This window comes from the organism of the source record quoted next, unplaced genomic scaffold, assembly GCF_019419815.1.
Source record: "Pyrus x bretschneideri cultivar Hongxiangsu unplaced genomic scaffold, Pyrus_bretschneideri_v1 Contig267, whole genome shotgun sequence".
Lineage (NCBI taxonomy): Eukaryota > Viridiplantae > Streptophyta > Magnoliopsida > Rosales > Rosaceae > Pyrus > Pyrus x bretschneideri.
Genome location: NW_025999576.1, coordinates 339,078 through 352,352, shown reverse-complemented (window position 1 = coordinate 352,352; position 13,275 = coordinate 339,078). Strand labels below are relative to the sequence as shown.

General features: G+C 34.7%; 1 protein-coding gene and 1 long non-coding RNA gene across 3 annotated transcripts; both read right to left on the bottom strand.

Annotated features, from left to right (window-relative positions):
- Positions 1–5,081: 5,081 nt before the first annotated feature.
- On the bottom strand, positions 5,082–8,119 carry LOC103948786 (septum-promoting GTP-binding protein 1-like). Of its 2 annotated transcripts, none has more exons than XM_009359855.3 (6): positions 7,516–8,118; positions 7,276–7,396; positions 7,091–7,187; positions 6,944–6,983; positions 6,723–6,806; positions 5,082–5,677 (listed from the first exon to the last, which is right to left on the bottom strand). In XM_009359855.3, the coding sequence occupies exons 1-6, from the start codon at positions 7,825–7,827 to the stop codon at positions 5,513–5,515; spliced, it is 819 nt and encodes a 272-aa protein (XP_009358130.1). In that variant the 5' UTR covers positions 7,828–8,118; the 3' UTR covers positions 5,082–5,512. The 2 variants fall into 2 exon arrangements, with proteins under 2 accessions (XP_009358130.1, XP_048443412.1); XM_048587455.1 differs by having other exon boundaries at positions 5,408–5,694; positions 7,516–8,119.
- A 3,605-nt stretch (positions 8,120–11,724) lies between these two features.
- Positions 11,725–12,724, bottom strand: LOC125478817. Its single transcript, XR_007259619.1, has 2 exons — positions 12,177–12,724; positions 11,725–12,075 (listed from the first exon to the last, which is right to left on the bottom strand). It is a non-coding gene; the product is annotated as an uncharacterized LOC125478817 (long non-coding RNA).
- Positions 12,725–13,275: the final 551 nt, after the last annotated feature.

The window sequence follows — 13,275 nt, the reverse complement described above, 5'->3', positions numbered from 1 at the left end:
TCTGAGTCTCTGACCACCACCATCCGCTCATCTCAACTTCGACCACTACCTCACGGTCCTTGCCAGTCTAGCTCGAAACCAAATCTTCAAAAAAATGGTATTCAATTTAGCCTTGAGGGATTGAAAGAATTTGGGTTTTTCTAGATTAGGGATTTTTAATTATTTTGGTTAATTAATATTGTAATCTGGGTATGTGGCCTGGGTTTTTGCATTTGCAGGCTCAATAAACTGGGGAGTTTTAATGACCAATAACTATAATATGCACTCGATTAGGAACAAACGGGTAGATAGATTACAACAATCTTTTGTAAGTTTTCAAAGGGTTTGTAAGCACTCGATTAGGAATGATGGGTAGGTAGACTACCAAATGATTAGGTTACTGAATCTCTTTCCATTTTGTGCAACTCTAGAGAAATCAATTTGTTGCATTTCCAAAGCCAGGATATTGTTGCAATCCAACCCTTTGAGTTTACCAATGTAGTTAAGCAATTTATTGTTTTGCCTGCTTGAAAAGTCTAGTCTTTATTATTAGCTGACTTATTTGATTCTCTTTGTATGTTAGGTGAGGTAGTTTGCTTGAGATAGAACGAGAAAATCAAATTATTGCTATTATGCTCGGCAAGGTTTTACAAAGGAGGAATGTTATTCCCTGATTCCTGAATAAATGAAACCAAAGCAATAATCTGTTGTTGAAAAAAAAAAAGAAAAATGATTGGACCGTGGACCCGACCCCAAACCGGCCCATTTCAAACATGCCAGGTTAGGTTCAGTTCCAAGAATTAGAATTACTATACTCGTCCCGGCCCGCCCCGTTTCATTTTAAAACGGGTCGTGTTCGGTTCCTCCAAATTTGGGCCTTGATCGCTTACACGTGGGTGCCACGTCAGCAATTAAAGGTTGATTTAACAACCTTAAAGGATGTATGAAACTATCCAAAAATTATGACTTTAGATATCACTCTGGGATGAAAAAAACTTGATATGCCAAATATTGAAAACCAAGAAATTTCAGGATAGTAAACTGAGATTAACCCAATTTTTAACCATTCTCGTGGGGCTCCTATCACTATATGTACATAACCCTTGTGGATAGATTTTCAATCAATCACAGGATGCTGCGTGGCATTATCTACCACCTCAACCTTTCTTTTTTCTCCATATAAATGCTAGATCCAACCTATACTCACCCACCAAAATCAAAATCACTCCGAATCTTTTTTCATAGTGTATGAATTGTTTGATCTCCAGAGTGAGAGAATGAATTGTTCGATCCCCAGAGTGAGAAAATGAGTTGTTTGAAATGGAAGATCAAGAACGTAGAAGGAGATATGATGAAGTAAAAAGGGAGAGAAAGAGAGGAGGAAGAATAAGAGTCCTACATAGTTAAACATGCACACGGGTATTTAGAACTATCATTAATTTTTTTTTGTTTTTTATAAGTAATTAAGAGTTTTTAAAATTTGGGTTTGTGGCATGTCATAGCCAACTCATTATCCACCTCATTTGGTTTAGAAAATTTGGTCTCCCTAGCATATATATGTATATACACAATGATATTTTAGTCTAAGGGTTGAAGATATTTTGACTAAACCACAATGTGCCAAGAATAACAATTAGGAATTAAAATTGTCATCTAAGTAAGTCAAAATTCAAACTTCAACTTGTTAGTGAAGAGTAATATCATTAGACCATAATGCTAGTTACATAAGCCATTTAATTAAAAATAAATCTCTCTACAATTTTCACCATTGAAAAGAAAATAAATATTCTAGAACTTTTTTAGAGTAATTCACTTTACTACTCTCAAGTTTGCAAAAATTGCACTTTACTACATTTGCTTTTCATCCCATTTCATACTTAAAGTTTGATTTTACTGCCACTTTTATACCTAGTCTTTTGTCAAGTGTAGTAAAGTGTATTTTTGCAAAACTTGAGTGTAGGAATATGGAAATTATTTGTTTGTGTCAAACGATGTTCTACACTATCATACTTCAAGACCATCTCCAACCATAACCTAAAACCTAAAAATATTTAGCCTAGAAAATTTAGGTTTTAGCTCAGAAACAACTTTTCTTCCAACTCTTATGGCCTAAAATTTTAGCCTAAGATTATCAAAGAAAGAATGAATTAAGGCTAATTTAAAAAAAAAAAATTATATAGACTATCCTAAATTAATTTTATGAACATTTTAACCTAAAAATATTTAAATTCTAATAAATTTTGAAAAATCACTAAATCAATACATGAAAATCATGATAAACCACATAAACTTAATACAAAAGATATTTAATAAACCACATAAACTTAATACAAATGACAACTAATAAACCACATAAACTTAATACAATCGAAAACTCATAAACTTCATAAACTTAATAATGATATCCACCATCTTGACTTGGTGATGGACATGGGTGATAGTCTTGAGATGAATCATCATCTTGAAATATACTCCTTGTGGCATTCCTTCGTAAAATGTCATTTTGCTTACCACGTAAGTACTTCTTCCTCTCTAGAGTGTACTTGTCGAGGTCCTCCATAATCTAATTAATTTCGAACCTTTCTTGCTCCCTATCCCCTTCTTCCTTCATGGCCAAACGCATTTGGGCCGATTCTTCTTGCCGACAGCACTGGTTTTCGTTCATTCTTGCCATTTTGCTAGCAAATCGTGGACGTATCGGATCTTGGGACTTCCCTTCTCTCTTTGCTTCCTTTTGCTTATCTCTACTCGGGGGCCTTGCAAAAAAAGAAGTTGGGGTCATTTGTTCAACACCTTCATTGTCGGTAAAATTCACACCTTCATTGACATCATTTGGGGGTAGGGCTTCACTATGAAATAATCTTCCATATTGTTGGTTCTCATTGGTTCCCCACCTCGGACAATCCTTAAGAATGTTCCAAGTATGATGCAACTTAAAATCTTGATTTTTTGGTGTAGTTCTTGTCTTGTAAATTGTCATTGCTTTGTCACCCTATGCAACAAATACATAAAAATAATTAGTTGCAAAATACTATTATGTACATGACAATTAAAATATCAACAAAGAAACTCACAATTTCTGAGTTGCTCCTTCCACTAGGCATTTCAACTATAGCTCTCTCCAAGCTTCCTTTCCACAAAGTGCATGATTTGTTGACAATCTTCCACCGATTATAAACACCACCAACTTCACTTCGACCAGCGTTGGAGTTTTCATGGAATTATCAACGATTTTACCCCACAAAACCTTTCTATTTTGATTCGTGCCAACGGCACCACCTTCGCTAACACAAATCCATGCCAAAAATAAAGCAATATCTTCGTCAAAGGTCCGATTACGACCTCTAACATGCTCTTTTGCCATCTTGAAAATTTTGGAAATGAGAAGAAATGGTAGAAAGAAAAATTGGATGAATTGTAGGAGAAAACTGAGTTTTGTGTGGATGTTTGAACAAATACATAGGTATTTATAGAGTTTTAGGTTGATTTTTAAATTAAATTTTTTTTTAAATTATTTTAGCCGTTGGATTTAAATTTGGACCGTTAGATTTTTTTTCTTTTTTTACCGTTAGATTTGATCATATTCGATCTAAACCATTGGATTCAATAAATATATAAATATGAAACTAAAAAAAAAAAATTTGAACCTGGACCGTTGGATTAACCAACGGCCCATTTAAATCGAGCCGTTGGGCTACTTGATGATCTGACACCTGGGGAAAAAATCCCACGTGGGTTTGTTGGATTTCTGAAAGGGCCTAGCACGTGCAGTGCGTAGCGAGTAGGGGATGGGCAGTGGGCTTCACAACCCCCGTTTCAGTCTTAGTTGATGGGGCCCATTTTGCTTTGGGGCCTAAAATTGGGCCGGTATTTGACCCCCATATGAGTTTTAGGTTTTAGGTTAATTTTGGGTCATGGGTTGGAGTGGATTTTGGGAGGGAAAAAAGGGAAATTTTAGGTTTTAGCCCATTGTTGGAGATGGTCTAAGGGAAGGAGAAGGGTTTAAACTCGAGATGTAGTGAGTTAAATATAATGCTTTTACCACCAGAGCAATCTACCACTTGCAGTTCTCGAACTTTTTATCACATTTATTTTGATTTTTTGACATTTATTCTAAATTTTATCACATTTATTCTGCTCAAATAATTTTCTCTCCGTGTGTGAAAGATCTTCTCTCTGAGAGTGACAGATTTTTCTCTCCGTGAGTGAGAGCGGCAACAAAGCCCAGAATTTTTTTTAGCCACCGACACTAATTCTGATTTGGTCGATGGCAACCCCTTCTTCATCATCTATGCTCCCTCTTTCTTTTCTTTTTGTTGATTTTCCCTAATTTCCTTCCTTTTTTCCCTAACCTTTCCACTCCAACTATCACTTATCTTCCTGCCCCTAGATTCATTCATCACTCATCCATCTTCATGTCCTTCATATGGCTCCCACCGATTCCATCTTCATTTCGATCTGCAATCATTTTTTACCGCAAATTGTTGATGTCCTTAACTGGGAAGGTGCATAGAGTTCCATTGTTCAAACCAGCTTAGGTAGCCACACCAACCCCTTCTCTATGTCTGCCTTTTTTGCTCAAGGTCATTTGTAGTAATCCCACATGCTTCTTTGGTTTGTCTTACTTGGTGGCTGCGATCAGCGAGATGTTATTTGACGGAAGACGAAGTCCATTATCTTTCCATATCTGAGGTACTGGTTCCTAAAAATAGTTGGAGGTGGCGGATTGTAATCATTGTGGGGTGTCATAGCGGTGCTTTCGGCGACGACGTTGAAAGGAAGTAGATAGGGTTTGCTTTTTAAGTTTTCTCTATTTCTCTGTTTTGGGCCTAAAGGTTGCTCTAGGGGTCCATTCTTTTGATTGTGTAGATATTGTATTTGGGCCTCTATTTTGTAATTATGTTGTAACTTGCTAATAAAGTAACCTTTGACAATAAATAAATAAATAAACGAGAAAGAGTAAATAACGGGCTAGATTCGATTAATTAGGTGTACAAATGGAAAGGAAATTGTAAATTTTTGAGGAAAAGATACGATATGCATAATAGGCCTCGATAAAATCCTTGCCGGGGATTTCAACTCGGTTTAAAGAAAAAAGAACGTTCTGCACAAAAGAATACAAACGTCAATTATTCCCAAAATTACAATCAACTCAGCCACACTAGGCTTGATTATCCGCAAACAGAGTATAATTTTAAACACATTTAACACTCATTTTTACGTGAAGACAAAATCCACGTGGTAAACAATGAGTGAGGAAGGTAAACCAAATATCATTATGTGACTAATCACCAAATAACATGGTAGATAGGGGTGCACCCTAAACCCAAAACAACATCCAATTTGTCTCCTCTCACACACCTCTTTCTATTTTGATCCACCATAGTGAATTAATCAAATCAAAAACAACAAACAAAATCAAACCAAGTTGTGTAAAAAGAGAAAAATGATTAGTTATCATTCCGCATCTTTTTTTTCCCCCTAAAAAATATGTACACAAAATGAGTGAAGTAAAAGAATACATTTCGAAAATTTAATAATCGATGATTGGCTCGCCAATATTCAAATTTCTCTGTATTTTCCAAGGCAAGTTAAAAAGCTTGGCCAAGATAAATTTGAAGACCTTGTTCACATTGATGTTGTGGGTTGCACTTGAGAAGAAAAGGGTCGCCTTTATAGCCTTTGCATAAGCCCTGGCCTGCAAAAAAAATATACCTACCCTTTTATCTTAATATCGAAAAATCCTTCCATGTATGGATATGTAAAATAGGAAAGTGTTATTGGCATTCCAAAAATCTCATTCTACAATCCTCATAAGTGTATTTTTCTTTTCAAATATAGAAAGTTTGAGATATGGAATGAAATTTTTGATGTGTCAATAACAATTTCCGTAAAATATAGGATTCCAATCCTAACAAGAAAAGAAGGAAAATGGATACTCAATAAAGTGAGTAAACAGAATTCGATCTCGACGCGGAAAGAAAAGCATGACTTCGACAGATGTCGAGTCTCGGAAGTTACAGCAGAAGGCCCCCCAAGTCTTCGTTACTATTTATTATCCAAAGCATTCTTCTCCTTCACATGACACACTCCGAAAACTAAATTTTCAGCTACCGTAATCGTCAAGGCAATATCTAGGACTTGGGTTCCTTTCTTTGGGATACGGCCAATTGTGATGTTTTCTTTTTCGGTGAAATGATGTTTTATATAATTGGACTGAAATGAAGGATTCGAACTTGGACCTTTCCAAACGTTAGAAAGAGATACACTCATAAGCAGTTCAAAAAAAAAAAAAAAAAAAAATCTAGTCAAGATGATAAGTACTCTGTAAGCAGAACCAGAAATTTTAAAAGAAGTGGACCCCGACACCGAGACGTAATTGGGTGAGATCGGCTCATTTCTACTTGATGTGATGAAAATCGTAAATATTTACATCGGATCACAGTTCATCCTAATCCAAAGATGGCTCCGCCTCTAATCGCAGATTAGTAATTATTAAGGAAAATTAATGAAAAATGATTGAAAACTTTGAGTTTTAATGATAATGACAAAATAAAGGGTAAAGTGAATAGTACCATGATTGACTTTTTAGTGTAAAAATATGGTTTTTCGTTAAAGTGAACAGTACGTGACTTTTCATTAAAACTCTCTAATTATTAAGACTAACCTATTCACTATATCAGTTTTGTCTTTCCCTCTAGGCAGTATTAGTTTTAATCAAAATTTGCAGGAAATTTGTATACCTGGGTTACAATTGTCCATTGCAGGTCTGGGGGAAGTCTCACAAAATCATCAAATTTAGTCCCAATTAGTACGGGAATTGCTGTCTGCACGTTAACAAACACACAGTAGGAACTTGATTATTAATTACATAAATAAATATAATTATTGGCTAATTAACTATGGATGTCTCTAATTTTAATTACTCAATTATGATATGTAAAAGATAAACTGTATATAGTACCTGGTTCCATTTTCTTGCTTGACTGTACCATCCAATAACACTACAAGAACACAAAAAGCACCAGTTTCTATTAGTATTATTAACCATAGTGCTAATTGCTAAACAATTTGGGTTAAAATGTTACATATCAGCAGATTATGAGCTGACCTGTTTAGCGTGCGCCTACTAGTAAGATCAAACATGAACAAAATTGCTACTGCATCTTTACAGGCGATTGGAACATGATCTAACGAACTCTGGTTGCCTACAAAGAACGTTTAACAACAAATTAAATACATCATACCGTCAGACTGTTTGGTAATAGAACATTTTTCGCGTGTTTATGTGCATACCTCCCACATCCCACATGCTAAACGAAATCCGAGCGCCTTGAACAATCAATGTTTTATCCATTAAATTTACTCCTGCCATCTGCAGATAGCTATGTTCTTGCTCATGCCCAACATATTTGCTCTTCAAGAACAAAAAGAAAAAGGAGAAAAAATTAATATAATTCATCATTAGTAGCATAACACTCTACCCAAGAACCAAATTAACGAGTCGTTAAACCATAAATTACTTATATACTTTACCATAAAACTTGTCTTTCCAATCTGGCAATCACCCAGCAAACTGATCTTCAAGCTCACCAAATCCGCATCCGTCTCATAGACGTTAAGGCTACTACTTGTGGGGTTGTCCACCACCAAAGCACCCTCCAAAACTTCCGGTGGCGGCGAGAAAGCTCCGAGGGGCAATCTCTGGTACCTAACCGCCGGCTTCCCTATCGAACAAACAAGAAACCTGTCCCAGATGAATCTGAAAAACTCCCGGATAACCGGAACCCGGTCGACTATGCACCACCTAAAATTAACGTGAACAATTTTTCGACAAAGCTGTGTCATCTTTTGTGGTAATCTTCACGAATAACTGTGACCATGGAATTTGGAATTTGTCATGATTTTTTGTGTTTGGTGATTTGGTAGAAAGTATAAAACGTACGTGATGATCTTTTTGACAAACAAATACAAATGGTAGGAAGGTCGGAAGGCGACTGAGTAGCAGCCTACGGAGGGCGATGATGGACAGTTGACGGGTATTTTATCGTGGATTCTCAAAACAGTCCAAATTGCCGGCTTCTTGACGGGTTTTTGTTTGTGTTTTGGTAAATTTGGGTCTACGGTATAAAATATTGTGTGCGGTTGCGATGGGTGTTATAGTCATATCCGTGGGAAAGGACAAAGTGTTTTGGGTGGGGGAGATAAATTAAATTAAACGTTTTTATAATAGGAATAAAACTTCGTGGACATGCACACAGCACAAGTAAGCTTATTGTAATGTAGTCTGGATAAGAAAATGAACTCTTTTAAAGTGAGATTTTGGACTCTTTGTCGTATTTCAGTTTAACGTCAATTCTTGTGTTAATATTTTTATGCAAAAAATATGAGAGTTCCACTTTTGAGAGAGTCTATTTCGTACTTCTCAGATGAAGAACTCGACCTTTTAATATTAAATAATGTTTTGTGTGTAACTAGTCTTGGGTTTGAAGTTAGTACTCCACAAAAAGGACAATACTTTGCTTACGACATGATATTATTTTATTGTATAAACGTTATTATCAAAATCGTTATTTTTTATTCTTGATTAAAGATTATTTCTAAGAAAACTCATTCGATCATTTTTTTTATTATCTTCTAAACAAAAACTCGTTTAATTTGGTAATTATTTAGTCATTCATATATGTTGAAACAAATCGGATATTATGGCTATAAATAATATCTTCGTGACAAACGATTAATTTGTTTGATTGATGTGATGCAATTTAGCATGCTTATTGGAAACTCCAAAATTTTCCGTTCTCCCAAAAAATAAAAAACAAAAATGAGAAATCGAAAATGGAGTGCAAACATATGGTAAGCCGTTTCAATATATTCTTTGAAACTACTCTTTGGAGCATGTGTGTTTTCAAACAAGTGGTCAAGCATGTTACTACAAATTGTTAAGCGGCGGTGTTATTTACACACTTATTTTACTTTCCACACACTTCTTGTTAATTTTTATCATTTGAAATTCATTCGATCCGACGTTCAAAAATTAAAAAGAGAGTGTAAAAGGTAAAAAAAAGGTGGGTGGATAACACCACCTTTGTTAATTATTGATATTTTTAGTAAATTAGTAAAATACATTTACATACATCAATGACTAATAATCTGTCTGCATATAATTGTTAAAAACATTTGCATACAAGTCAAAACCTGACCCTCTTTTGAGAAGTATCTTAAACCTGACTTCAAATCGGAAGCCTTATTGCAACTTTTTTTTTTTTTTTTTTTTTTTTTTTATGCAAAGAATTTATAGCTTAATTCGTTAAGAGTAACGGTGCTGTACTGTAACATTTTCCTCCTTAAAGCTAATTAATTAATTAAATGATAGATCGTAACTTAGATGGCATGATTCCTTCCTGACATAAACAAAGAGAACTAGGCATCTGTGTTGTTTGGGTTTGTGGATCTATAGATCGATCAAAGGGAATTTCAGACTTTTCCGAATAAAGGAGAAAACTTTGAACCCCACCGCGATGACACAAACAAAACCCCACTTCAGCCCCCAACTCTTTGCTCATTCTTTTTTTTTTCACCATTAATTTTAAGAGAAATGCTAAGGAAACTTTCTTAAAAGTAGAACTTTTTATAGATTCTCCGTCATATAATGCTTTTTTGTACAATTTTCGTGCTAATAATATAAAATATTGTGCTAAAAGATGTCAGATAGTCTATAAAAAATTTTACTTTAAAAGTCTTCTTAGCATTTCTCTTAATTTCAAAATTAAAAAAAATAAATAAATAACTGCTTTTTCCATTTCAGTGGTGAAAGTAATAAAAATAAGTGTTTTTTTTTTTCTCATTCAGTGGTTGGTATAATGGTAGTGGTCCTTCTTCTTTACTCTTTCTTCATTTTTCTTTTAAATGAAATATTCTTTACTCTTTCGGCGAATGTATAATTTATATTTTTATGGGATAGCCTACGCTATCTTTTAATGAAAAAAAGTTATTGGTACTATTTAGTTTGAACGATAATTTTGTAACGAAATTAGGTTCGCACATAGCATTCTATATTGATAGTATAATGGTACGTTTACAATGTAAACACCAATTTTGTTCTAGTAATAACAATGTCATTATGTGTTATTTTTCTTTTAAAAAAAAAAAAAGAGATCAGTTGGTGGCTTCGCCACGATATTCTACCATTTCAAGGGCCAGAAAGGCTCACAGAGGCATTTCAGCCTCCACTTGACCACCATTGTGCAATTCTCCAGCGTCAGGAATCAAACTCAAGTCGTGTGAAATACGGGTCTGAAATTTGTTCCCAACCACATAGCCACCTCATGATGGGTGTCATTATGTGTTATTAAGGTTAATTATTAAATATAACCTTAATTACCACTATTATTGAATTGTAAACTTTGATGATTATAATGTAATATTTTCCTCTCTTGTAATCAAACTCAAGTCGTGTGAAATATGGGTCTGAAATTTGTTCCCAACCACATAGCCACCTCATGATGGGTGTCATTATGTGTTATTAAGGTTAATTATTAAATATAACCTTAATTACCACTATTATTGAATTGTAAACTTTGATGATTATAATGTAATATTTTCCTCTCTTGTAATTCACATGCTAAATAATGTTAATGTGTCATGTTGTACCGTTTTTCATATAATATTCATAAAATTATCCTTGATTACAAGTAATACTGTACACTGAGGAAATGATAAGGATTTGAACTAGAAACACAATAAATTAAAGGAAAAAAGCCCTAAACTAACAACGCAAATTATCACTTGCATTATTCATCAAATTATCATTTGAACTTCTAAACTTCAGAACACCATCTCCATGTCAGAGCAAAAAATTTGAGAGAGGTGTTGGAGGTATGCTTAACAAATTGTGGTAGGTCGATAAAACTTTCGGAATATAAATCATGATATTTCCGTTGTTATATCAATCATGATGATCTGTTGGACTAAAACGATTACTGACAACAAGGGATATCAGCTTTCTGGAATAAAATCATTGTGCAAATGTTGTTTACAATTCAACATCGTATTCAACAAACTGGATATGATAAGATCTAACACCACCAAACCAAACACAGGAAAATATAAAGAGGAAAAAGCAAAACTAGAAAAGAAGTAATGATTAGGTACACTCGAATTTCCGTGCCATGCTCGAGCAACACACGTGGTGGCACATTACAAGAGAATGAAAAGATGAGCTGAACGATGGTGCTTATTCTTTAAATTGAATTTTCAAAATAATTTTTTAAATTGAGTCATTGGTTTATGGGGAATCTGGATTCTCTTTGTGAGGATCCTAGAAATTTGTGAATCATATCCGTTTATCGTATATCGTATGGTCAGAAATTATTTTAAATATTTTTATTTAAAATTAAATACAAACAGTACCTAACAAAACTGATCGCACTATATACGATGAACAGACACAATTTACAGATCCTCACCAAAAAAATCTGGAGATGATCCTGTTGGGTTTATGGGACCCAAATAACAGTGGTTTCTACTACTACACATCAACACGTGTTCTAGAAAAGAAAAATCATTTGAAAATTCTTACTGTAACGTCTCTTTCACTTGTGATTAGTGGAAAGTAAGGGTGTTTGTGATTGTAGGGAATAATAATAAAAAAAAAAACAATACCATTCACTTGTGATTGTAGAAAGAGGAAATTACCCTTGCAACAAAGAAGAAGAATCAGCTCGCAAAAAAGGAGAAAAGACATCACTACTACGAAAAGTATTATCTGTCAGATAAAATCGATAGAAAATATATTAATAATAAAAAAATATAAACCACCTTTTGAACCATTTCTTTCCCTTTCAAGTTGGCCTCCCTACATTCATTGCATTTTCCAGCGAACAAATCTCAAGTATTCGTGCAACAAAACAACCAGTGAACGAATCCGTGAGAACCCTACGCAAACTACCCCCAAACTTTATCATTCTTGCAAATCAACAGATCTTTGACATGCAAAACCAACACAGTCAACTGAGGGCATGAATCTTTAATTTGGATTTTGATCTGTGTTTTGTCTCTCTTGTGTAATGTTGTATCCAAGCTTTGGAGTCCGCTCTTATGCATACATCAGAACATAGATGAGTGTAAAAATTACAGCACAAAAAAACTTTTAAAATAACGTCAAAAGAGAAGTTTGGGGGTGATTGCGTTTTTACCTAAAGATGGGGGAGTCTTGGACGATCCACCATGGATCTGGAACTTTTGGGCGTTGGTGCGCCTCCCTTGTTGTAGATCCGTGTACTCTCACAAAAAAGAAAAAAAAATGTTACATGGATGTGTTAGTTCTTTGATTTTTCCATGACAATAAACTCAATGGAACTCTATGGCAGCAAAATGAGATTTTTACCTTTGACTTAGGGGTTTCGCTACTAAGATCCAGTGCAGATGATGGCTTCCATGAACCGGACCAAGAATCATGGCAGCATGGATTACAATTTCAAATCGAGAGAAATGGAGGCGAAGGGTTTGTGTTGAACAACAATGAAGACTAGATTTTGTGTCGAGAGTTATGAAGACATTTCTCATAGTTGATAGAGGAGTGGCTATGGCTTCTACCTAAGGTTTGTGTTGATTTGAGAAAGGGCTGAGAGAAATGAGAAGACCTCTTTCGGTTTCTAGAGAGAGAATGACCTAGGGTTTCTAATTACACTAAGAAATGAAAGCAATGAGAGAAACCTATGGCTTTTCATTTGGAATCCCAGGGAGATCCTTTTCCTGATGCACGACATGTGTGGACATTCGCAGAAGGAAAGAGCCATGTGGGCTCTAGGCTCGAGGTCATCGAAAGCTAAAATGAGAATGGGAGTAGCTGCTAGGGTTTTGCTTTGTTCGTGTCGATTATAACCGCCAGAATACTAAAATAATAACCGCCATAAAGTAAAATAATAAAATATATAATTTCTATCTGTTATAACCGCCACCATTAACTTAAAAACTGCCGGAATATGTTAAAAATATTTATAAAAAAAAAAAGAATTCAAAAATACTTGCGGTTATAATAATTTTATGGCGGTTGCATCCGACACTAAATATCCGCCAGGAATTTACGTCGGATATAACCGACAGGATTTCATTGCTATCTGACACTAACTGTATGATGTGTCGGATATATTTTATCCGACATAATGGCTTACTAAACCGCCACCATCATCCAACACCTAAAGCTAATATTGTAGTAGTGCATCAAAAGAGAACAATGCTTGGCTCCACAAACTATAAAGCAATTCTCCCTCAAAATACTTTTTTGTTGATTCA